The 26,512-nt window shown below is 44.9% G+C and overlaps 1 protein-coding gene across 1 annotated transcript in view; it reads left to right on the top strand.

The window, feature by feature from the left end:
- Positions 1–26,512, top strand: part of Prkch (protein kinase C eta) — a 197,367-nt gene that overhangs the window by 38,735 nt on the left and 132,120 nt on the right. The window contains exon 2 of the mRNA XM_028789103.1: positions 26,415–26,478. Coding sequence (XP_028644936.1) covers positions 26,415–26,478 — 64 coding nt within the window. The remainder of the gene's footprint in view (positions 1–26,414; positions 26,479–26,512) is intronic.

Genomic DNA, 26,512 nt, shown 5'->3' on the forward strand with positions numbered 1-26,512 from the left:
GAGAGAGAGAGAGAGAGAGAGAGAGAGAGAGAGAGAGAGAGAGAGAGAGAGAGAGAGAAAGAGAGAAACACTCATGTGCACACTGACTTGCTTGGTGTGTGTTCCTGGTGGATATACAGGCAGATCTGTGGAGGTCAGAGGCCAACTTTCAGGAGTTGCTTCTGACCTTGCACATAGTTAAGATTGGGTCTCACTTCTACTGAATACTCCAGGCTAGCTGCATGTCCCTGTCTCTGCCTTCTGTTTTGCTATGGGTGCTGGGATTATAGATGCCACTGCCACATTCAGCTTTGTCCTTGTGTTCCTGGGATGAAATTCAGTGTCTGGCTTGTGTCAATAATGTTTTCACCTGTGGAGCCATCTGGTCAGTCCCTTGGAGGACTGCTCACAAGACAACGGGACCTCTGATTATTTGACTGTTTTTACTGTTTCGGTAACAGCCGCTGAATTCACCCATGCCTGTGAGAAATCACAAATTCATTTTCGTTTGACTGCTTGGTTTTTGTTGTTCATGCGTACTACTGCATATTTTTGGATATTGTGTTTCATGTGGCCCTGCCACAGAGGAGGTGGGATAGTCAACCATTTCTTCTAGATCACTTTGCATCCATCATAACAAGAGAAAATGAGGCTCCTTTTTCTCGAATGCTTGTGCCGCTTGGGCCAGTGTCATGGAACACAAAGTTGTCAGAGCCCCACAATCTGCTGATAGCCGTGTTTCATCTGATACTAGGTTAATCCCTGAGCGAGAGTAGGAGTGAGGAGTAGTGTCAGTTTCAGGGAAGCAGGTCACCTAGAATGAGAACCTCTGCACATGTGATGCCAGTGTCACCTTAGTGTGAGAGTGTCCTTAAGGGACATCGCCAAGACAGAGCCCTTGTCCCTTGTGAAAAGAAGAGCATCCAGAACAAAGCTGCCTGGAGGACTCAGCTTGCTGGAGTGTTGGGTAATGCGTATGGCTGGTCCTGATGCTGTGAAGAAGAGATCGACTCGTGCGCTGCCATTTTCCTCCCTACCCCCACCCCATCCCCTGCCAGCAATGGTCCCATTTTACTTTCCTGATTTCTGTGGTTACTCCAGGATATATGTTCACATCTGTAGGAGCCTCCAACAAGAAAGAACAGGAGACTTTTGTCTTCCAGAGTCTGGGTTACCTCACTTAATGTGATCTTTCCTAGTTCCATCCATTTACCTGCAAAGCTCACGGCTTTATTAATTTAACAACTGAGCCGTATTCTGTAGTGCTTATGTACCAGGTTTTCATCATGCAGTCGTCAGTGGGCGGGCGTCTCGTTGGTTTGTTCCCATCTCCTAGCTCTTGTGAGGAGAGCAACAGTGAACGTGGCGCAGCGGGTATCTGTGGATGGGGCCCACATCCTTGGGGTGTAGGCCAAGAAATGCTATAGCTGGGTTGCCTGGTGGATCTGCTTTTAGCTTTTTCAGAATTCTCCACACTGATTTCTATGGCGGCCGCACCAGTTTAGGATCCCTCTGACAATGACTGAGGGTGACCCACCCCCACTCTACAATGAATGAAGGTGCCCCACCCCCATCCTCCAGCGTTTGATGTTGGTCGCTCCATTGATCTATGTCGTTCTGACCCAGATAGGATGAAATAGTAAAGTTGTTTTGTTTTGCATTTCTCTAAAAGCTAGGGATGGTGGTTTTTGTATTTATTTATTTATTTATTTATTTAATATTTTGTAGCCACCTTTCTTTCTTTCTTTCTTTCTTTCTTTCTTTCTTTCTCTCTCTCTTTCTTTCTTTCTTTGAGAACTCTGTTTGGATCATAGGCTCAGTATGAGAATGTGGAGGAGGGGAGTTCTGATTAGTGGGAACAAAGGAAGATAAATACAGAATAAGGATAAATGAGGGTGAAACAGTGATAAGGGTATCCAAAACCTTACAGGGAAGCATACTATTAACCACCTAAAAATGTCTATACTACACATTTACATAGATAGTTTAAGTGAAATTTTCCCATCTGGGCTGACAGTGCTGCCCCAAAAGTGGGAGGCATGGAGGCCTGTTTTTTTTTTTTTTTTAAATTTAAAACATGTCTCACTTTGAAGCCTTGTCTGGTGGGCCTGGAGTTTCCTAAACTAGGATAGCCTCAAACACACAGAGATCCATCTGCCACTGCCTCTGAAATACTAGGGTTAAAGGCATGTGCCGGTGTGAGAAGCCCTCCTTTGAGTTGTTGTTAGGGTTGTCCAAGAGACTTTCAAAACATACGCTATTGCTATTGCCCTTGCTTTACCCCTGGAAGTAGAAGAAGGTAAGTCCCTATTGCTCAATGGGTCCCTATTGCTCCATGGGTTTCAGACACTGGGCCTGGAGGACCCAAACTAGATCTGACCTGAAAGCCTCCTCTCTGAGAACTAGTGTGAGTGGTACCAGAGGGTGCTGTAGGCTTCCAAAGGAGGGAAGCAACCAATGCTCAGCTATGGTGGCACCACAACAATGACCTGCATGGCATGATAACCTTTAAAGGGTGCAGGAGGTAACGAGTTAGCTGTCTAGTCAAACTTAAGGCACACTCAACAAGAAGGAAATCATGCCTGGTACTGAGAACCTAGCCAAGTACTCCTCTGAGGGTTAGTAATGTCATGGATCTTGGAGGAGAACCTACAACTGTCCCTTTACTTGACAGCACAATTTCTAACACCATTCTAAATACTTACCCTTATGCCCACAGAGAAGTGTAGTCTTCACCCTCATCAAGGAAGCTTACCTCTGTAACGGAGACCATTACAGAACACCACAGCCAATGAATATGCAGAATTGTGGAGCCAGGTCCCACCCGATAACCCTTGCACCTAAGGCTCAGGGATTCCTGCAGTCAAAGAGGCAGGAAGACTGTAGGAGAGAGGAACAAGAAGTTTTCAGTGAGATTGTGTCTCCAGAAGTGTCAGAGAAGCTACACCAGTAAGTCTTACCATCATGGCTGCCTAAAAAGGACCCGAACAAGGACATAACCGATGGAGAGGCAGCCCTGAAGTCAGCTTCAGTGTTTCATAGCAGAGGATAACAGGTTGACGTCCTGAAGACAAGGTCTGGAGTCAGATAGTCTGGAACAGGGAGGGAGAAGAGGTGAGCAAAGTATAAGAGATCGGAAAAGATGCTGGGAGTTCGAGGCTAGCCTGGTCTACAGAGTGAGTTCCAGGACAGCCAGGGCTACACAGAGAAACCCTGTCTCGAAAAAAACCAGAAAAAAGAAAAGATACTGGGACCCAACGGAGTTGGAACTGTGAGTTTGGGGCTAGAGAGATGGCACACACAGTTAGCAGAATGCGGACATTGAGGACTTGAGTTTGATTCCAAGAACCCACATTAAAAAAAAGCAGGTGTGGTGATACCTATTTGAAATTCCACTGCTGGGAAGGTAGAAACAGATGAAACCTGAGACTTGTTGGCTTACAGTCTGACCAAAGTAACAAGCTTCAGGTAATAGCAAATGCCCTGTCTCAAAAAGAAAACACAACGGTAGAGAGAATCAACTAAAGAAGACACCGGAGATTGACATCTGACCTCCACAGGTGTAAGTGCACATCTGTGTACATACATGTCTACACTGTATGCACACATGAACATGTGTGTATGCATACATACATGTGTACACATACATACATGTGTACACATAGACACACATCTGCATGCACACACAGACACACACACACACACACACACACACACACACACGCACACACACGCACTGGCCCCAGGAATGTGATCTGAGCTTGTATATCTGAGCAGAGGTAACAGATGATAGTAAGATTGGCTGTTGGTAGAATTTGACCAGTTATATGTGGTTGAAGACAAGACGAGAGAGAGAAGGCAGGGAGGAGTGGGTGTGTGGGAGGGATGTTAAAAATACAGAGGAAAATGTGTCAAAGGGGCCTAAAGGGCGAACAACAACAGTGGCTACAGCATGTAATTCAACTATTTGTGCTGAAGCACGGAACACAGTTCCTCAGCCCAGACAAATCAGGTATCATAGGAGAAGGGCAGGAGGCTGTTAAATGATGTAGATTTCTGGGCAGAGATGTTCCAGGGTGTGGCCTGGGGGTAGGTAGATGGCAGAAGTGGCCTGTCAGGGAAAGCCTGTGGATGGAAGACTGAACTAGGTAAAATGGCGGGAGCAGACCTCTGTTCTCCTTAACAACATTATGGTTTAGGCTAGTGTGTTTCTATAGGGCCTAAGTGCTTTAGCTGTCCTGTGGGGTACAGCGGCGGGTATAGGAGAGCACCTTAGAAGACTCCTATCCATTTGTTTAAGGATGGAAAAATGTCAGAGTTTCTGACACTTCTGGGAGTTTTGACAGTGGGTATAATTTCATTTGTTTGTATTTTTATTTTTTAGTTATTCCATTGTTTGCTATTTAATTTAGTGCATTGGCTCTTGGAAATGTATTCATTGTCATCATCATCAACAACAACAACATCACCATCATCATTAAGACCGTCTTGAGCATCATCTTTTGGGTGTTTCAAGACAGGGTCTCTCTGTGTAGACCAGGCTGGTCTTGAACTCAGAGATCCACCTGCCCCTGGTTCCCCAGTGATGGGATTAAAGGTGTGTGCCACCACGCCCAGCTGGACAATGTATTTAAAGTGCTCTTTTAGTTTCTTTACAGGGATAGGAAGGAATGTGCACATTATACATTTCCCTAGATAATGGAGTAGTTTAAAAAAAGCAACTAAAAATTGTAAAATCTCTTTTAGCGTTTTCCAGGCCGAAGAAAGCAGTGGAGAGGGCTTGAGTTCTGTCCATTTCCGTATATTTCCATTTAAAGTCTCATTTGCCATATTACATGTTTCTCCTTTTACTTAAACTGAGGGCACCCTTTGTCTTCTAGTGAAGAATAAAGCAAACCGTGGCATCATCATTTTCTATGATGTATCGAGTAGTGAGGACACATAAATGGATACTCCTGTTTCTTGCTCTTAGAGAGCTTCCAACTGAGTTGGAAAAGCAGCATGCAAGCACAAAACCATGTAGGGGATCATACAGGGTTTAAGCAAGCAGGCATAACAGGACCAAAAGACAGGCAGCTGCAAGAGGTCAGCGGGCCGGGGTCCTTTACGGCAGTTGACAGCACAAGAAGGAGGTAAAGCCTGAAGGATAAAAACAGTAAAGAGGAAAGTAACAGAGAGACCAAGGCTTGGGCATCACCACACCCTTGTTCTGCACTGCCCGTCTTGCCTTTTTGCCTCAATTTCTCAACCTGTAGAAGGCGGTCTGTGTTACCGCCTGTTCTGTCAGCCGCTGTTCTGTCAGCCGATGAAACTGATTGCAAAGCTCTGGTCCTCCTGACATGTGTGGGAGTTAACAGCCACATACTTTGAAGGCGTGTGGAGTTTTAGTTTAATAAGGTTTTATTTCTAGTGTTCAGATTTACCAAGTAAGATGTCAGAACAACCACATGGACACATGTTAGTGGCCCCCACCCTTTCCTAACGAGATCTGAAGAAACTTTAAGCAAACTTCAGATTAGGAAGATCATTTCCATGCCTTTGTATCCTTTTCTTAGTATTTCTTTGTTTTGCTGAGAGAAGATCACAGAGTCAGGAATCACCTCAGAAAGAAAATCCAAATCTTTGAGGAATGTATTCTGTGACTCTGACTATTGACCCAGGCCTCCTTTGGGAAGATCAATGGGAATAAATTGTAGGTTGACTGATGACCAATTTGGGGGAAGCCCAGGTTGGCATCAGGTAACTTTGGAAGTAATAGTTCAGAGTTCACTGTTTCCCGGATGTGAGGAAATAGGAGCTAGTTACTGCAACTTTACATTAATTGCTTTGAGACTATGAATGGTATTCATTAAGCAAGGAAGCTTATATCCAGACATGGTCATTAGTGCAAATTCTTATGCAAGCAGTGCCCTTCACCATCCCATGTTTCATGGTGCTTGTGTGCATGTGTGTGTATACATGTATATGTGTGTACTTGCCTCAGGTGGCAAAGGCTCTGAGGCACTTGTGGCTCCTGCAGCTCAATAGTGCTGACAGAAACTGGACTAGAGGACCTTAGGTCTCCCCAGCCTTGAACCTGCTGTGAATACCTGTCAGGACTCTTGCTCCTGGCGTTTTCTCTGCTGTAAGATAGCAAGCAGTAAGGTACTTTACTGTGGTGTGGGATGTGTGGGAAACAATGTTTTTGACTGTAAAAGAACTCTGTTTTCTTGAACGTGTCCACTTTTCTATGGGTCCCATCCCTCCTGGAACTGTGAGGGCTTTCCCTCCCTTCAGTGCAGTAGAAAGCTGGAGCGTAAGAGACAGCAGAAGGGGCTGGAGAGACATCTCAGCAACACCTGCTCTTCCAAAGATCCCGAGTTCAATTCCCAGCAACCACGTGGCGGCTCACAACCATCTGTAATGGGATCTGATGCCTTCTGAAGGCAGCTACAGTGTACTCATATATTTATGTCCTATATAAGGTACACACACACACACACACACACACCCCTCATATATACATATGACTCTTAAAGAAGAGTCTTTAAAAAAAGAGTCAGCAGAAGATACAGTAATAAGAGGAGAGAGACAGAAAGATGAAGGCAGTGTGAATTGTATCTGTGGAGAAGCCAGTAGCTAATGTCAAAGGGACCTATGCTCACCTCTGCCCTAGTCTAAACTATTCAGATGACAATATCTTCAAGGGACATGAGATCCCCCCCCCCAAAAAAAATGGTAGGAGATGCTGCTGCCTCAAAGACAGCGGAAGAGATGTACCCCATGCATTAGATGTTAGCTGTGGTGTAGCAACCACCATGGGTGAGGTCACATGGGTGAGATCACAGTGCAAGGGCCACACCCATCGTGGTTCTGCTCTCCTCCACAGATCTCCCTGTTTTCGGCACACAGCATGGTATCTGGTGCATAGTGGTGTCTGATAAATATTTCCTGGATGAATAGCTGGATGAATGAGTGTTGATGCCAACTCCTTAACTCTGGCCTAATTGAAGGCTTATGACCTGGAATCATTCTAGAAAGAATGTGACATCCCAGAGATGATGCATGCCCTGCTTATAACTTTCTTATAATGACGATAATAAGACAATATAATAAATATTGTCTTCCCAGATAGACAACAGACCGTTGACCTGGGATGCTTGGAAGAGCTTCCAGGTGTGTGTGTCTCTTATGAGATGGTATGTCAAGTCAGGATTGCCTAGGGAGAAAAGTCAGATGAAAAGTACTACATTGGTTGGGCTCAGTCCTCCCTTGCTGCCTGGGGCCACTGGGCATGACCGCACTCTCTAAGGCAGTTTCTGCTGCAGATTGTGGACCTAGGCAGCCCACACCTGGCCTCTTCTTACCCATCACCAGCACTTCCTCTAGAAAGAGAGAAACGGAACCCCAGGAAGGCCTGGCCTTTGAGCCTTCGTCTTCTTAGCAAGCAGGGGCCTGCTCTGTGATGTCCCTGGGATCCTGACACAGGCACACTTCTCCCGGCTGAACTGTAAGAAAAGTGACAGAGGGCAGAGCTGCCTGCATTTTACTGCCTGCAAACAGTGATGTCTAAGGTCAAAGGAACAACTCGGCCAAGGGTCAGAGGACTTAGGGTGATGAGCCGTACTCTCCTGTGGGGGTTTCTCATCTGTAAAGCTGAGCTGGTACTAATTACATCCTCTTACTGGACTATGGGACTAAGACAGAGAGCTTCTGTGGAAGGCTTTGTACAGATTTTGTCTTTTTTTTTTTTTTAAATTTAAGACAGGAAGATGTTTGATAATAACTAGTAATTTTGCCCCAACTAGAACAAATTCATGGAAACATTTTTACAGCCTTTGAAAATGACATTCTGTATTTGCTTATGGGTACTTATTGCCCGAGTGGTATTGTTGGACAGGTGTCCATTCATGCACGTATTTATCCATTATCCTGAAAATGTTCTGAACCACGTCTGATCTGTGACCTTGGGAGATGTGGATCACACAGCCTGCCCTTAGCTGTCTGCTGGGCCCCATGTTTCAGGCTTTATAGATCAGCTTAGCCCTCAGCATGCCCTGGGAAAACCCCTGGGTGGAGTGTTGGGATGGTTCTGAACAGATGTGTGTAAGATGTGTGAAGACACAGCAATTCGGGGGGTCCTCCGAATGCAGGCAGCCAGCATGACTGTCACCTGCAGGGTCTTGTTACACAGGTGGGTCGGTCGCACCTTGAGCTCTGGCTGTATTTTTAAGCAGGTTGCAGGAGGTACTGTTGGCCTTGAAAGCATACATATATTGAGAATCACGGCACTAGAAACACCTTCCTTGACTGAAGGACCTTGGAAACATTTCTTCTGAGAAATGGGTGTGGTGCTGGCATGATTGACATGAGTTATGTTGCTGACTCTGGTTCTCCTCTCCCTTTGCTTCAGAACTCAGAAATCCTGTGTGGCTCGACTGTAACACGGCTTACACTGTGCTTTAACTTGTTCTCTGGGTTCATTGTCCGCATTCTGATGTCCACATGTTTATTGTAAATTTTTTTTGTTTGTTTTGTTTTTCGAGACAGGGTTTCTCTGTATAGCTCTGGCTGTCCTGGAACTCACTCTGTAGACCAGGCTGGCCTCGAACTCAGAAATCCTCCTGTCTCTGCCTCCCAAGTGCTGGGATTAAAGGCGTGTGCCGCCACTGCCTGGAGTTTATTGTAATTTTATTCCGTATACTCCTGGATGTTGAGTCTGTCTTATGGAATTTAGTAGTTAATAAAAAATATTACTTCTGACAGCATTCTTTCCCAGAGCATTTGGGTTTTACCTTAATACTAAACTGTTGAGTGTTTTGGACTGTTGGATTAACTATGGGCAGCAGTTTCCTCAGAAGTGCTGGATTATTAATAACAAGCAGTTAGTGAAAGAATGGAAAAGAGAAAAACTGAAGAGAGATAAATCTCTTAGAAGCATAGAACTTATTTTAAAAAAAGTCACATAGATCATATGATCTACATACAGAAAAGCATATTTCTCCATATATATATATATACATATGTATATATATATCATATTACTCCCTCCCTCCCTCTCTTTCCTTCCTTCCCTCCCTCCCCCTTTCCTCCCTCCCCCTCTCCTCCCTCCCCCTCTCTTCCCTCTCCCTCTCCTCCCTCCCCCCTCCCAGATTGGAAATTTCTGTAAGATTTGAAATGTTTTGAATGCTAACATGATTCCACAAGTTGAAAAGATTCCACCTGGTTTCATGTGATGGGCTATAGTCGAAATACTGGCGCGCTCAAAATTTTATTACAAAATTACCTCCAGGCTCTATGTTTCACGGTATGTCTGGAACATAAATGAAATTTATGTTTAGACTTGGGTCCCAGGCCCAAAACATCTCATTAAGTATATGCAAATATTCCAATATCTAAAAAACTCTGCTGGCATTTAAAATACTTTTGGTCCTCAGCCTTTCTGAGTAGAGATATTTGACCTGAGTAGAGATATTTCCTGGAACAGACAGCCCTATATGTACAAGGAGCCATCTTTGGCTGTTGATGGCAAAGGAAGGGACGGGGTGGTGATAAGGTGAAGAAGAAACAACCCACAGTGGTTACCAAACTTGGCAGGCATGGGAGTCACCTGAGGAGTTTGCTAACTGGGATGCTGGTTTCTGAAGCTTGGGGTGGGGGGTAGTATATGGGTGGGTGAGGGGTGGGGGTGGGGGTCCTCATCCTTAGTCTCTCTGGGGAGAATCTGGCCCTCGGGAGCAGAGTGGGCAAAGTTTTGGCAGTCCTCAATCCCTAAGTATTGAGGACAAGAATAAAAGGCTGGGGCTGTGATGGAAACTTTCTTGTTCAGATTTTTCCACCGAGTTTGCAGAAACCAAACAGCGTAATGTGCATGGTGTCATCCATATTACTCAGCCTTCGCTGCACAAAGTTACTCATGATGTTAGATATTCCTTGGCAGTTTGTAGCTCTGCTTTTGACTCCCCTGTGTCCCTCCGCCCCACCCCCACCCCCACCCTGCTTCACTTCTTCCCCTTCCCCTCCTTTGTGTGTCTTGCCCTTTCTTCTGCTTTCAGTGTAGGGAGGGCACTCCACCAATCTTCTCTGAAAACAATTCTGAGAAAGAAGTTATTTTGAAAAATGTGTTGGGCTCTCCCTGAGGCCCTCCCTCCTCAGGACTGTGAAGTAGCTAACAGTTCCCGTGACCTTTGCACCTTTGCTCGGCCTGGGATGCTAGCACCTGGCCAGCTGTGGGAAGTTGGACAGGAACATGAGCTGTGTGCCCTGCACAGCCTGGGAAGGTCCAGTTTCCCTTTGCATTGCTGTCTCTGGCTTTCTTTTCACACGCCTGGTGATGGAGTCAGATTGAACATCTGTAGTAATTGGTAAGTAACTGAGAGTTACGTCCCTCTGAGACTTACTTGGGTTTAGAACCCTGTGGGGACAGTTTCCCCTTTAAAAGTCACATTTCTTACTTAAATGCACATTTTAGAATGTATTTGGAATTCCAGAACAGCTGGGAAGGTCGCACAGAATTCCGTATTCTCACACTGTTTCCTAGAGGACTGGTGTCTTCTGTGGTGTGCCTCACAGTTTATGAATCACTAATGGCACTTGCACTAATTAAATTCTATAGTTTTCTCTGTTTTTCTTATTATTTATTCCCCTAGGCTACTGTAGTTTCTCAAACGTACACCCAAATTATGAAATACTAGCCAGGTATTTTGTACAATGTCTTGATTTGGTTTGTCTGGTGTTTCTTTTGGATCTAGGGTTTGGGGAGGAAGACTGCAAGTGCTGAGTGGCAGATCTGATTGTGCTAATTATTGTACTGCCCGGTACATACATGTACGCAGGCTGCCATTGACAGGAGTCATGCTGCCCTGGCTGAGGTGAAGTTTGTCAGGCATCTCTTCTAGTCACCTCCGCCTTCCATCTATATTGTAGTGTTTGAAAGGAAGTCACCATGCTCAGCCCACACTTAGGCTGTGGAAATTATGCTTCACTTCCTTGAGGGGGTGTTTAGAAATAAGTTATTTAGAATTCTAATCTCGTTTCCTTATTTATTCACTCGGCATTGTTGTGTGTGTATGTGTGTATGTGTGTGTGCTGTCATGTGTGGGTACAAGCATGAGTGTGCATGTGTATACACATGCATGTGGAGCCTAGAGATTGGTGTAACACGTCTTCCTCCATCCACCTTGTGTATTGAGGCAGACCTCTCATTACACCCCGAGCTCGTCAATTCATATGGTCTATGCTGGCTCTTCTTGAATGCTGGGATTACAGGGGTGCTCCATGCCCACCAGGCATTTTTGTGCGTTCTAGGGATCTGAACTCCAGTTCTCATGCTTGGCAGGCAAGCACTTCAACCAGCGAGCCATCTCTCCAGCCCTTATTCAGCCATTTGTATCATTATAGACTTTCAGTTTTACATGGTGTCAGTGTTGGTCTGGGGAGCTTTCCCAGCCAGTTCCCTTCACGATTAGTGACATGACCTGTCTGTAATCACCGTGGGAGTGCTGCTGCACTTTGTTTTTTGAGGACGTGTTTATTTTCTCTGCTTCTACCTTTGTGTAGGCGCTGGCAATGCTTCACGTTGACTAATTTTTGCTCCATCTTCACCATCTATTTCTTCAGGGAGCCTTGGTTTCTTTTATTGGAGAGTGGTATTAGAAACCAAGTTCGGTTCATGGGCAGTGGTGACACACACCTTTAATTCAAGCATTTAATTAAGGCAGAAGCAGGCAGAGCTCCATGAGTTCAAGGCTAGCCTAGTCTACAAAGTGAGTTCTAGGACAGCCCAATATACAGGGAAACCATGTTTCAAAACAAGCACACAAACAAACCAACCAAAAAAAAAAAAGAAAGAAAGAAAGAGGGGGGAGGGAGAGGGAGAGAGGAAAAAAAGAAAAGAAAAAAGAAACCAAGTTTAGGATGCTAAGTGTCCTATTGTCATGGGGGATTGTGCTTGTAAGTTTTCTCAGCTAACAGACTAAGGAAGTTGATGTCTCCTAACCCTGGCATGTGTGTTCATCTATTAAGAATTTCTGTGTGTCCATTTGCATGGATTTGTATTTAATTTGAATTCATACTGATGTCTCTAACACTAGTGCAGTGCTTCATGGATCTGTCCAGCCTTTGCCCCTTGTCTGACTGAAGACTCTTCTGCTCTCATTACCCTTCAGCCGATCACTTCTAAAATTGCTAAGATGTATTTCCCAAGAAAGAACTCCCCAGCTGTTGTTCAGTACCTGCCTTACAGTCCTCTTACTTTCACTCTGAGTCTCCACATTGTCCTAAAGTTGCTCAGGCCGGCCTGCCCCCCTCCCTTGCTTCAGTGACACTATTCATACATTTTAGTAATTGGTTTCCATTTGGACTCTGCCTTCTGTGTTTTACCCAGGGACTCTTGATGCTTTGAATTTAATTATATAAAAAGGGTAAGGGTGTGTGTGGTGTGTATGTATGTGGGTGTATGTGTGTGCATATGTGTGTGTGTGTGTGTGTGTGTGTGTGGTATGTGTCTTCCATGGCACTCACATGGAGGCCAGAGTCATGAAGAGTTGGCTGTCTCATTTCACCTTTATGTAGGTGCTGGGGATCAAATCAGGTCATCAGGACTGTGTAGAAATCATCTTTACTCACTGACTCCTCTCACAGGTCTTCCCAGATTTAGTAGGACACATTTTATTTCATGGTATTGTAAAGTTGTACAGATTTTGACAAGAATTAGCATTAGCTATATCAATACAGGCCAAAGTCGACATTAAGAAGTAAATAAACGAGACAGGAAGCTTTGCTGAAACTTCCTGTGTGACAAACATTAAATGACAAGGTTTATTAAAAAGTCACAGACATGTTTGGGTTCTAGTCACAGGGTGGTAGGGATGGCAGTGAGGCCTTAAAATACAAACTAGTTCACCAACCTACTAGTCACTCACCTGTGGATGGCAGTGCCTCGTCAGGAGACACACTACTTCATTCTGAAGGTGGTTGTAAAGATACGAGAAAGAATTATGTGTGACGCATCTTGTGACCCACGGAGACACGGAACCTTCCAGACACCTTTCTTTCTTCCTGTGGGGCCTGCTCTCTCCCATTTTCTCGAGGTCCCTGAGCCACTGTTCGAATTTGAACTGTACAGTCTGTTGTCGGAGTCGGCTGTTTTGCAGCTTGGCTAACCTGTGGATGGCTCTTACAGCAGTCTCCCTTCAGCCTGGCTTAGTTTTAAGTTTCAAGCCTCATTTCTCTCTCTGCCAAGCATTTTTGCTGAAACAACCTCCTAATACAGTCAGTAGAGTCACCCAAAACTAGATCTCCTTCTAGAATCTTCCAGGTAAACTTTATAACCTTTCAGATACTGGAGCCCTTTCAAGGCTCCTGCTGTTTCCAACCCTTGGCCATCATCCAGTTCTCTCTCGGTTCTCTTTCCATTCATCACTCACTCTGCTCTCCTGCAGTCTAGTCTGCACACTCTCTGCCCCCCCCCCACCCCCCAGGCTTGTCCTCTAAACTGTTGCTTAAGGATTCTTGCTAGGCTATTTTTTTTTTTTGAAATTAACTTTTCAACTGTTAACCTAGTGTCAGAAACCTTTAGCCTAACACTTCTAAATTAAACTACACAGTTTAATCTTCCTTGCTGCATAAAGAAACCTCTCCCCCAGGCCTGCCGGAGATGAGGTGGGTAATATGAATGAAGTCTGCCTTTTGCCTCCACTTCCCATGTCTAATCGTCCCTTTAAAGTCCTCTCTCTTCACTGTGGCACTTGGTGGCACTCTCTATTGAACTTTCTCCAAGGTCGCTCAGCACAGACTTCCCACCTCTCAAGGGTCTCCGCGTTCTCTCTTTTCCTCTCTTGGTCTGTTTTCCTTTCCTTTCCTGTTGCCCCTCCTGAGGAGTTTTATGCACGTAAGTGATTACTTTTTCCCAAATAGTCACTCAGCCTTATCTTCACTCTACATTTTGCCTTTATTTCTAACTTCTTACCAGTTGTTTCTATTTCAGGAGCTCTGTGTCCAAACTTAGACTCATTTCCTTCCCTCTGAAATCTGCTCTTTCCCTCAGAGCTCCAGTGTGATTAATGGAAACAGGGTTCCCAAAGGAGGTTTTTTTTTCTTGTTTCTTTCATTTCATTTGTTTGTGTTTTGTAAAAGGCAAAAGGTAAATAGTTTTGGTTCCGTGGGCAATATCATCTTTGTCATAACTGTAGTCACATGTTGCCTAATGATGGGGTATAGCGTGAGAAATATGTTGCTAGGCATTTTTGTCATAGAAGGTCATAGAAGGCACTTACACAGATCGGGGTGGTGAGGTTCCTCACTGAGCCTGCCCTGATGCTATCAGGAGACCTGAGACCAGGTGAGCGTGCAGCAGCTGTAACATGGCATGTTGCCTTACAGTGACGTTGTTTTCAGTAAGCAGGACTATATTTTCAAATAATGACAAGCACACTATAGAGATTGACAATCCAGTGCCCATTGTCTGTTTTCAAGTGTTATGTGTAGGACATAATTGCACATGCTACACTCTCATATCCCTGACAGCTCGGTGGGGTTGTTTACCCCAGCATCGCCACAGACCTGTAATTTCACATGCAGAGACATCAACATCCCTAAGATATAACTGACTGATAGGAACTCTTAGCTTCACTATTATCTGACAGGGCCACTGACACCACAGCACTCTGTCCCTGGAGAATTGTCATCATATGGTCCCTGACTATAATGACGGCTCTCTTTAGAGCCAGGGCACTCATAGATAATCTGATAATTACAAAGGCATGACTGTGTTTCAATAAAACTTTACTTACAAAAAAAATGACAGCCTATTGAAATTGGCTCTGGGGTACTGTTTACTGACTTTTCGTCTGGGTCACTCAACCTAAGGTGACATCCCTTTGACCTGTTTTCTTTCTTTGTTCTCGTCAGATGGTTTTCATTAATTGCACTATTGCAAATCATCTGTATTTCTAGACTATACTCACTATTCCCTAGTTTAGTAGATAACCTGCCCCTCTGCCCAGTGGTCTCTATCATTTTACCAGGTGCTGAACCCCTGGTTCCCCTTGGCCTTCATCATGGGTGTAGTCACCTGGATGCAGCTGTTCCCACCAATTCCGTTTCTTCTCTGTGAATGCTCTTGCAGCCTCCCACTCTATCGCATGGCCTTGTGCTGGTTCTGTCTTCTCACCACAGGCCACTGACTCAGAGTGGTCTCACTTTCCACTCATAACGTGCCTTCAGGTCTCAGTGCAGGTGCCACTTCTCAGAGAGAACATTCTGGTGGCCCAGTGGACTTGATTCTTTCGGTTCAAGTAGCACTTATCATGTGGATGCCACTTGCTCAGCTGTGATCTGTGTCCTGTCGTCCCCTCCTCCTTCACCCAAGCTTCCAGAGTGGCATAGGATAGCCCAGTGGATACTCAGTCAACAGAGGCAATCAAATGCTTCTAGCCCTGTTCATTCCCATGGAGATCCTAGCTCAGTCAATTCGGGACTATGAATTGGTCCTCGATCCTGGACATGCCATCACCTTCACCTGGTGCACCTGGCTGCTTCTCCCTCCTGGATATTCTTTCTTCCCAAACTCCCATTCTGATGCAGACTTCCTTCCTTCAGATCAGCACACTGGAAACGTTCTTTAATGTGTGTCAATCACCACCATTTTCTGCCTACTTTCCACACCCACGTCTATGTGTAAGGGTCTGACATGTAAGGACAATGCTGTGACTTTGTCCCCCCTGTCACCCCAGAGTCAGAGCCAGCCTCTAGCATGTCACTGGGCCATATTGGTCCTCAGCCCTGTTTCTGATCTCACTTGAACAGCCAGCATTTAACCATGAGTCACCCCAACCGCTGCTCTTCCCCAGCCACCTTGAAAACAGCTGGCAGGATTTCTAGGCGTGGTCCCATCTCTTGTGGGGTTTTCATGTAGCCCTCTAGAAGATGAAAAGGAGTAAAGGTGTCATAAAATAGCTATTGAGATAGATGCTTTGATTTGACACCATTCATATTGTGCCTTGGATCGAGTCTTCCAAAGATAACCCAGGGAGTGAGCCATTAACCAGACAGGTGTGTAAAGTACCTTGAAATGCTTAGAGTTTTCTCTGTATGGTTTGTACTTAGTACTTTGCTTGATTTTGCTGGGGCCCTCACCTTCTTCTTCCTCCATTACATATGGGTAATGAGAAACATCAACAGTATGGAATAATTCTGGGATTATTCATAACAATTTAAAATACCCAACATTTTCAGATTAAACTGTTAGGAATGGGTCAGGCCACAAAAAAATAATTATTTCGTTGTGACTAAAGATACTTCTGGCTGGGCAGTGGTGGCGCACGCCTTTAATCCCAGCACTTGGGAGGCAGAGACAGGAGGATTTCTGAGTTCAAGGCCAGCCTGGTCTACAGAGTGAGCTCCAGGACAGCCAGGGCTACACAGAGAAACCCTGTCTCAAAAAAAAAAAAAAAAAAGATACTTCTGTTCTGCAAATGCATCTTAACTAGATTCTTCTTAGTCTAATATCTCATCTTTCCTGTAGTAAGTTCCGTAAAACAAAACAAAAGAGAAGTCCAGTCCTGAACCCATAAAGGTGGTTAATAAGAGAGGGTGCACTGTGAGTTCCTGGAATAGGAGGAGGAAGCATGGGTGCGGTGCCCCTTCCACCAGGGCCACAGAGACATCCCTTTCCTCTTCCATCCCATTTGGGAAGGCCCTACCCAGCAGAAAGGAGAAGTGATGGACGCCTGCAGAGTTGCTCTTTGTAGGAGATCTGCAGTATGGAGATTGCATAAAGCAAGTGGGGTTCCCCTCTCCCACCTCAGCCACCTCCCATCTGCTCTGGGGTGAGCTCTGGGGTGGCTAGCTGGAGCAGAGTATCAACCTGACTCTATTTCTGGTTTCAGGAGTGGAGAGAGTGTTCTTTAGAACTTGTCACTGTCGTTGTGGCGCTTTGTCATAAGCAATGACTGCCCAGGTACCATTTCTTAGCAGCAGGGGAGTCCGAGTCAGCTCCATATGTGTCAAATCCAGGACATATTCCTCCAGCAGAAAGTTTCAGAGGGAAAAGGGCAGACAAAGCAAGCACTGGGTGCCTGTGCACTTCTGTTGTCTCTGTGGTGTGCTGAAGGCACACAGAGACCCACGGCTGAACAGCTATCTGAAAACAACAAACGTAAGGACTCTGAGTGGTTTGAAATGAAAGAAAACACCACGGTACCTGAACTGCTCATGACATCTCAAGAGTTCCAGCAGGGATGAACCTTCTTCCGAGCTCCTGCTCCCATCAGGAGCCAGAGAGCAGGGCTGTCAGGTTGACTCCACTCCACTGCTCTTGGCATTGAGGAGGCAAGACCTGGGTGGGAAGAGGGTGACAAGCACCTTCAGGTGATGATGACATAAGTCTTGCTAGGACTTCCAGGGTGCTGGTGACATGGCAACCTCATGTACAGGCTGGCCTTTGGCTGAGCAGCAGGCACACAGACCTGTGGGCGCTGTGTTAGAGTAGCATGGAGAGAGGCTGGTAAGACAAAAGCAGGGTATCTTCCCAGAACTGAAATCTTGACTGGGCCTTCCATGCTTATATGACCTTGGCTTGTTCAGAAACCCCACTGTGACTCAATCATACCATCTGTTTAATGGGCATGGTGATGTTTTGCCTGAAGATAGTAAAGGTGAGAGATAATGGTGGGCAGGAATTTAGTAGGGACTGAGCACATTGGTGGAGGTCAAGAGGAAGTTGTCCTATTTTATTACAGAATGCAGGTGCCCATCTCCTTATGGGTCCCTGATAGAATCCTGTAAGAGCCTGCATGCTCATCATAATCTTCGTCTGGGAAGAATGATGAGATACACTTTATCACATTCCTTTGTCTTTAAGTGCAAGACTCCAGAAAGCAATAGAAAAGAGCCACCTAGCCCGTAACTTAAGGCTCATGGACCGTTTTCTCACACATGTTTCCCATGCAGCCTACAGGTACCCTACACCTTTTGCTCAAATCAAAGCCTTTCCCTTGTAACAGACCATATTCCCCTGCTTACTTCAGGCCAGGATGAATATTGCAGAGATGGTAGTTTCCTGCCTGTGATCAATTCTAATGTCTTTTGTGAAAGGAAATGATTATAGGTTATTATCAGTTAATTAAATGAGCATTTCCCTTGAGTCGTGTGCACAGGCTTTTATTAAAGCCTGCTTAGAATCACGGAACATTAGTGCTTAGACGAAGGGTTCTGAGAAAACACCTCACAGAGATTGAGCCAGCGTGAAAGTGACTCGTGTAACTTTTGCATAGTGACATCACTGTGACCCAGACGTGGGCTGGAATACTGCTGAGTGTAATTACAAAGCAATGGGCCATACGCCCTAATGTGTTTGAAGTACTGTTACTGTTATTAGTGTGTGTGCACGAGTGTGCACGAGTGTGCATGTGTGTGATGGCACACATGTAGAGGTAAGAAGATAATTTGCAAAGTTGGGACGCTCCTTCCACCACGTGGATCTGGGGATCAAATTCCTATTGTTAGGCTTGGTCATGTGCCTTTACCCTCTAGGACATCCGGCTGGCCCTGTTACATTTTATTTTTTTTCTAAGCAAAGCTCTGTATTTTATCCTGCAATAAAGCTTATCATTCCTATTATATAGGTGAGGTCAAGTGGCCTTCCTTTTGATCTCATTACATCCAGTCAATCAATATTTGTTGAGAAGATACTTGGTTCAGTTTGCTGAGCTTCTGGGAGAACTAAGTGTATAGTACAAACAATTTAAGCTTATCTTTGACCAATTTACAAATAAATGAGACTTAGATAACAATCAAGGCGGCGTAGAAGCCCTGGGCAGAGATTTTAAATACTACATAGGTGTCAGGAGCTCCCTGGATGACACTTGATGACTTATTACAAGTGCTAAGATACAGATGTATGAAAATTTAGTGATTATTCAAGAGTATGGACAGGTGTGGAGATCGGATTTTAAGATCAGTGGGATCCGGGTGAATGTCAGGTCTCTGTGGGAACCAGAGAGCTGGTCTTTCCGCCTGCCCCGGGGCTGTTCCCTCCTCCACAGGTGTGCCTGGTGGGCCGTCCCACTTACAGCCCTACTCTGGGAAATCCTGAGCAGCCTGTAATGTCTCCAGGCTGGGAGGCTTGCTGGGAAGGGGTGAACAGTTGGATGGTTAGGTGATTCCTCACTCTCACAGATCAGGAGCAAAGGTATGGCAGCGTAATGGAGGGAAGGGTCAGGCTTGAAGAGCAGGTTCACACTATGGAATTTGCAAGGAAGTTTGGGAAGGTTAGTGAGAGGCGACCCAAAGAGAGCATGTGTGTTCTCGAGAGCCTGCAGAGGAGGATGTTTTGTTCTGAAGGTCCCGGGAAGGTGGGGGATGATAAAGCGGCACTTTGGAAAGGGTCCTTGGATTGCAGCTGTACACATTCTGTACTTGCTTGCATGTGTTGGGAAGGCTGCTCACATCTGAGAAGCGAAGTATCCCTGGGAACGGGATGCTCTAATGCAGCAGAGGAAGACAGGATCTCAGGGTAGGCTGAGCTACAGCGGCTTCAGGAGAGTTAGTCTTGGAAGTTACAGGAATGGCAGATTCAGTGATTCTGTGCTTAACCCAGAAACTTAGCATGGAATCAGAGCCATTCAAGTTCTCAGAGATCTGGGTGTGGTAGTGTATGCCTTTAATCTCAGAACCAAGGGGGCAGAAGCAGGTAGATCTCTGAGTATAAGGCCAGCCTTGTCTACAGAGTGCCAGGACAGCCAGGGCTACATCAAGAAACTCTCCTCTGAGGTCTGAGAGATCATCTAACTCGTAGTGGCGGTTCAAGGTCTGACTGTGTTCGAGTTTTGAAAAGCACCAGACCCCCATCTCCCATTTTCCCTAGCTAGTTCAGTCGGCAGAATGTTGGTAAGGTCTTGGTGTCTGTGTACTTAACACTTCTCCCTCTATCTCTGGTACAGAGATGTTAAATGGCTTGCCCAGAGACACAGTCTAGAGAAGATATATCAAGCTCTAGAACCCAAGTCTCTTCTGGCATTGCTGCCAAACAGATTCAGAGGATAAGTTTGGGTAGGGAAGTGAGGTAAGCAGCATGCATTCCTGTGGCTACGCCCTCATGAACTCCTTCTTAGTGATTGGTTCTTCAGGTTACTATGGAGATGCACAGTGAGACTCCTTCAGCTGCATGACACTCTACCTAAGAGTGTTACACACTAGATACTAAGTCAGCCTTCTTTGATTAAAAGCGCTGTGTATTTGGTACAGAAGATAAAGAGATCAGAAGGGAGAATAGAAAGCACACAGATGGACTTTGTGGTAGGTAGAAGGTAAAGGAAGGGTCAGATGCAGAGACTCTTTGGAGAGATATTTTGCTTACAGAAAGGATGAAGACACGTTACCTCCCTCAAGTAAGTACTTTTTAAGCTGAAGTGTATTGATGCTTTTTGTGGTAATAATTAAAGGAGGTTTCTACTCTACCTTAGATCATTTAGTTCCCGTATAAAAGACACAAACCCTTCTGTTTATAATAAGCCTAACAGCACTAGAGCTGGGAAGATGTCAACCTTCTATGCTATTTTGTCTACTTTCCTGTCAAGAACCCCAAGATAGGACTTGCCATGTTCCACCTGGGCCACTCTTAGTCTAGCTGGCCAACCCTCATGGCCAGTTCTCATGATCCCTTACTCCATGGTGTCTTCCTCTCTCCACCTTCTCTACCTCCTCCTCATGGTCCTGCCTCAGACCCAAGCCCAGGAATTGAAGCCCCACCAATCTCTCTTCTGCCCAGTATGCTGTAGGCATCTTTATTCAACCAACAGTTTTACATTAAGGAGCAGGGTTACACAGCATCACTTGGTGAAAGTGAAGATGTCTTCATTTCTAGAAGCAGCCAGACCTTGGGGGCCAGTGTTTAGCATTACAGCTCATAGCAACAGACCAGACCTCAGCAAATGCTGCTACTAGCACATTTAAAAGTGAAGACTCTGACTTGGGTCCGAGACTTAAGTCTCCAGACTACTAGAGGAATATAGACAGGGAAATGCTTCGTGTGGTCTTTTATGATTAGTTCCTTGTTTTCATGATCCACCCTGCTGATAGTTTATGTACTGATAGCTTATGTCTGGCCTCTGTCAACAGACTTATAGCTGTTTTTACTGTTGTCTGAGGATGTGTTTTAAAAAAATTAAAAGGACCACATGCCTTCCACATGTATAAGCCTTTAATATTTACATCCCCTTCCTTGATTATGGTCTAGATTCTTTGGTATAGCACACAGCCATGGATACTGTGTCTTTTTCCAGCTTTCAGTCTTTCCCAGACCACTACACCAAACACATACAATTTCAACCATCCTTTAAAAATTCTAGCACATTCTTTTTTAACAGATAGTACCATGGCACCTGAATATGTAAAAGTTGGTCTCTTTCATCAGAAATTGTGTAAATACTAATTTACAATGGACCAAGACCTAAACGTAAAAGATAAAATCATAAAACTCTTAGAAGAATTTCAGTAATGACCTGTGCAGCAAGATACGATCACGTTGATGCCATAATACATGAATTTTATAGGAGCAATCAACCAGTTTTTAAAATTTGGATTTAAGGCCCTCCTCAAGAAATGGAACTCATACTTGACATTATCAATGAAGCCAGCAATCCATAGCTAAATCCATAGGGCTTTAAGAGAAAACCTACCGTTGTTACCTGCTAAAGGGACATAACCATGAAATGACTCCCAGTGAATCATTGATATACCAATAGATTAATGCATCAATTAACCCTCATCAGAGAAGTTTTTTCTGCTGTAGATGGCCTGTCACAACATATGATTCATCAGTAGATGATCAGGGAATGAGCCATGTAGGGGACCTTCAGAAGGTGAACTTCATGGTGAGGGTTGTCGGTTTTTCCCGTGGGCTGCTGGATAAATAACAGGGTGAGGAATGGAAGAAATTGGACCCTGAAATGCAAATGTTAATAGAAAGGCATACATAAGTTTAGGGGAAAGGTCTGTGTTGCAACGTAGGAACTAAATCTGGTACTGACTCTCATCTGCAGCCTACCCTTGTTAGAGGTGCGTTATATTCTCGTTTTCTAGTCCATCCCCAAAGTTTAACATCTCAGGAAATCATGGGTCTGAGTCTTTCAATGGAATGAAAAAAGGATTGAAGAACAGCAAGATATGCAGGTAGGTAGGTAGATAGATGATAGATAGGTGGTTAGATTATAGATGGACAGATAGAGGATAGATAGATAGATAGATAGATACAGAGACATGGAGACAGTGACAAAGAGAGACAGAGAGCATGAGTGATTGCATTCTAGAATCGTGAGAATGCTAGAGAAGAGTCGGGAGGGCCATGAAAGAGGGATGTCCTGCAGTATTGGTCTTGAGAGGAGGTAGGGAAGGAAATGGCCAATAAGGTAAAATGCTACAAAAAAACGGACCAGTTCTTGGACTTGCCAGAGGCTGGGATGAGTCTGCAGGAGCTATGTAAGTGATGGCGCGAAGCAGGGCATCAGATTATAGGAGATAGCACACACAAGGGATGTGTAAGTTAGATTTTTGATTTATTACCTTTTTTATTATTATATGAGTCAGAGTGCTGTGTGTGAGTGATAGACAATCCTATTCAACATGGCTGAATCATGAAGGAGGAGCACGACAGGGGCTGCAAGTGGAAACGATGTCATAAAATCTCCGTCTTTTCCACTTTTGCATCTTTGCCTCATCTTTAGTTTTGTGTGACATCAGGTCTGCCAGATACTTCAAATTGACATCCAAGCATGAAGTTAAGCTGAAGTGAGACCTTGTCTCTTTCATGCAGATCTAAGAATTCCTAATTGTATCTACTTAAAATTTATGCCCAAACTTGAATTAGCAGTGACCAAGAGGAGAAAGTTCCATTGTGCTGATAGCCAAGATACAGGGACAGTGTGAGTTCTAGGCTTGATGTATCAGTTATATATTGCTGTGTTATATACTTGACAGAGGCAACTTAAAGAAGGAAAGGGTTACTTTGGTTCACAGTTTGTGGGTACAGTCCGTCATGGTGGGACAGGCATGACAGCCAGAACTTGAGGCAGCATGTCCCACCGTGTCTGCTGTGATGAGGCAGAAAGTGTTGAACATTGGTTCTCAGCTTGCCTTCTCCTCTTTCTTTGGTCCAGAGCATCAGCCAAGTGAATGGTGTTGCTCACATTTATGGTGGCTCTTCCCACCACAGTCAACCTAGTCTAGATATTGTTCCACAGGCCTGTTCTCTTAAGTGATTCTCAATTCTGTCAAGTTGACATTGCTAAACATCACAGTCTGTCATTATGGTTATAGGGACTTGTGCTTTGATTAATTAATTCTAGGTCACATGTGGACCCTGTAATTTGTGTGGGGTCCTAGCTGAACCGTTTGGTCCAAAGATCAAGAGCTGCTCTAGATGTTGCAGTTTGCATCATGGTCTAAATAGACAGTTTCCATTAAAACTGTGGCGGACAGAGATAGAGTCAGCAAGTGGAAATTATTGATCTCAGTATATTTCTGCTCTTAGAGAACGAGTTTCCTGTGGAGCACAGTAATAAAGCAGGCCTGTTGTTGATGTAGGTGGTCAGCTAGCAATGGGGACATCAAAGCAAACACCAGGAATTAAGTGACATCTGTCTTTCCAGCTCTATGATCTTGCATTTCTCTATAACACAGAAGAGAAGGCATCTTTACCTGGCAGAAGAGGAGGAGGAAGAGTTGTAGGAGATAGAGGGTTTAAGGACACCACGAGAAAACCCACAGAATCAACTAACCTGGGCTTATAGGGGCCCACAGAGTCTGAACTGCCAACTGGAGAGCATGCACAAGACTGACCTAGGCCCTCTGCACATACATAACAACTGTGCAGCTGGTGGTCATGTGGGACTCCTCACAGCAGGAGTAGGGGCTGTCTCTGAATCTGTTGTCTGCCTTTGGGCTCCTTCCCTATTGGGCTGCCTCTTCTAGCCTCAATAGGAGATAATGGACCTAGTCTTACTGAAACTTGATTTGCCAAAGCTGGTTGATACCCATGGGAGGACTGCCCTTTTCTGAAGAGAAAGGAAGAGGAGTAGACAGGAGGATGGGGAGAGGAGGACTGGGAGGGGAGGAGCGAGCGGTTGAGATATACAGTAAATAAATAGATTAACTTAAAAAGAATACACCTTTACATTAAAATCCAGTCTACTCTTTCATGCATATCAAAATGCAACCCAAAACTTCATGAAATTGTGGCTTGGAGAGATAGCTTAATTAGTAAAATAACTGGCTCACAAATGTGAGGCCCTGAGTTTGGATTCTCAGCACCACATAGAAGTTGTTGTGCGTCTGTAGGGAGCAGACAGGTGGGTTCTTAGAGTTCATTGACCAGGTATGAGATCCATGTTTCAAAAAATAAGGGACAGAGCAGGAAGGCTCTCCATGGTATATAGATGTATGCATGTGTGTCCGTATGCACATGCACACACACAGAGGGACATGTATGCACGAAGTTTTACAAAACAGTACTTTTCTTTAACACCTGTGTTTCTATTTTCTGTTCTGTTTGATTCTATTTAAAAATCCCTACAATATACAATCTATACTTGTCTTCCCATCCTTCTGATTAAGTCTTGATCCACAGTTTGAAACCTCATGCTTAGGTTCCCTGTCTCAGCACATCTGCTTCACATGAACAAAGCTTGAAGATGGGGCCTGAATCTGGTCTCTCATGATGCCTGTAATGCTGGGGAAAATGAGGAAGCAAGCCTGTTCTGGGTGGTGTGGTTTCCTGACATCTGTCAGAGAGCTCTTAGCCCATTGAGATGAGGTACCCATCTTTGTGGGCCCTCCAGGCATTGTTGGCAAAGGTTCACTTGCTGGTTATGGGTGTAGGATGGCAGAGGTGGCCTGGCAGTCTGTCTGTCTGCAGGCTGTCAGCAGCTATAGCAGTACTAGCAGCAGTTTGTGCTGTGAGGTTGAGTGTGTGTATGTGTTCTTTGTTAGGCCTCTTTGCTGAAGGCACGGGAGTGGCTTTTAAAAATAACATCTTTTTGACTTGAAACAAGTCAAGGCAGAGAGAGGAGACAATTAGACACTGACATCCTGTTTAGTCATCTTTCCAGAGAGACTATTTTCAGAACCACTCAATAGAGGTTCACAAGTGGTGTCAAGGTAGTTAACATGACATTGTAAGTTAGTGTTTGTCACAAGGCCAGCAGGTTGAGTTGAGCATAGGAGTGATATACAGAGTGGTAATCTTCCTGGACACAGATTCTGTGCAGAGAAAGGCAGAGTTTAAGAACTGGCTGGCTGCCACAGTAGAGAGGTAAAGCTGTCAGAGAGTACAAAGCACATTGTATTATGAAAGGTGTCTGACTTGAGCGTGATATAATATATATATAGTGAATTGCAGAAAGACCCGTACCCAGTCCACTTTGAGGGGTCTTTGTTTACTTGTATGTACAGTAAAAGCAATGGATAGCCCTGTTAAGTTCTGTGATAGAAGCCAGGCCAGAAATGTCTCATGCTGTTCCCCCAAACTTTCAAAGAACAGGGAGGCTCTGGGGGCGGAGGACTGAGGCCACTCCAGTTCCACTCTCAGTAGAGTTAGGCAGGTCCTCCAGTGCAGGGGCCCTCTGTTGTAGCATGCAATCTGCAGCTTATTTAAAGGGCTTCCTGCCCCCTTAGGTCATCGTTATATTTAGCTGGGCTTACTGTAGTGAAAGGTCAGAGGCAGGAGTGGAGCCATGAGCTGAAGCTGAAGGATCCGTTTGAGGACATTTATAAATGCATGCATTTAAATCCACAGGCATCTCATGTTGCAGGAGTTTGAAATGTGGGTGGACCGTGAGCTCAGCATCCTCTAGGAAGAGGTTAGAATGTGCCAGCTTGGGTATCAGGGGATGCTGCAGTTCCATTCAGTACCCTGCTGTGTGAGGGTCTTTAGGGTACATGTCTTGATGCCTCAGCTGATAGATAACTTCAGTGGCTGTTAGTCAAGAATAGCTAATCCTTGTCATAAACTAGACAGGTAGAAGAAGACAGAGGCTCTTCATACAATTCACTCCCATGACACTAGACCTTGGAAGTTGAATGGGCCACTTGGTGTGTGTTGACATTGGTCCTCCAGCTCACTTACTTGCCTTGTGGTTTAGTTACCTGAGGCTCTTACTAGAGATGTGCCTAAGATACAGTGGCTCCAAAGCAAGAAGCAAATACTTTTTCACATCAAGTGAGGTGAAGGAGGAAGAGAAGGCAATTCGAGAAGAAGGCAGCTCTGAGTACGAAGTTTCCAAGCTTGAGGGCTCCTTAAGGTTTCACTTATTTCTTTGTCTCTGCTGTGCAATGAAAGATTAGGATTTGTGTGGCTGTGATTTATGCATCTAGGCCGCCTTGTAAAGAATTATTCAAGAGCCACAAAAAGTAATTCAATATTAAAATTTAATGTGCCTTTTTTCTCTCTCTCTTTCTAGGTGGATCTGGAGCCTGAGGGGAGAGTGTTTGTCGTAATAACCCTAACAGGGAGTTTCACTGAAGGTAAGAGCGAGTTGTGAGTGGTTTCTGGTGTGCG

This window comes from Grammomys surdaster, unplaced genomic scaffold, assembly GCF_004785775.1.
Source record: "Grammomys surdaster isolate TR1022 unplaced genomic scaffold, NIH_TR_1.0 127, whole genome shotgun sequence".
Classification (NCBI taxonomy): Eukaryota; Metazoa; Chordata; class Mammalia; order Rodentia; family Muridae; genus Grammomys; species Grammomys surdaster.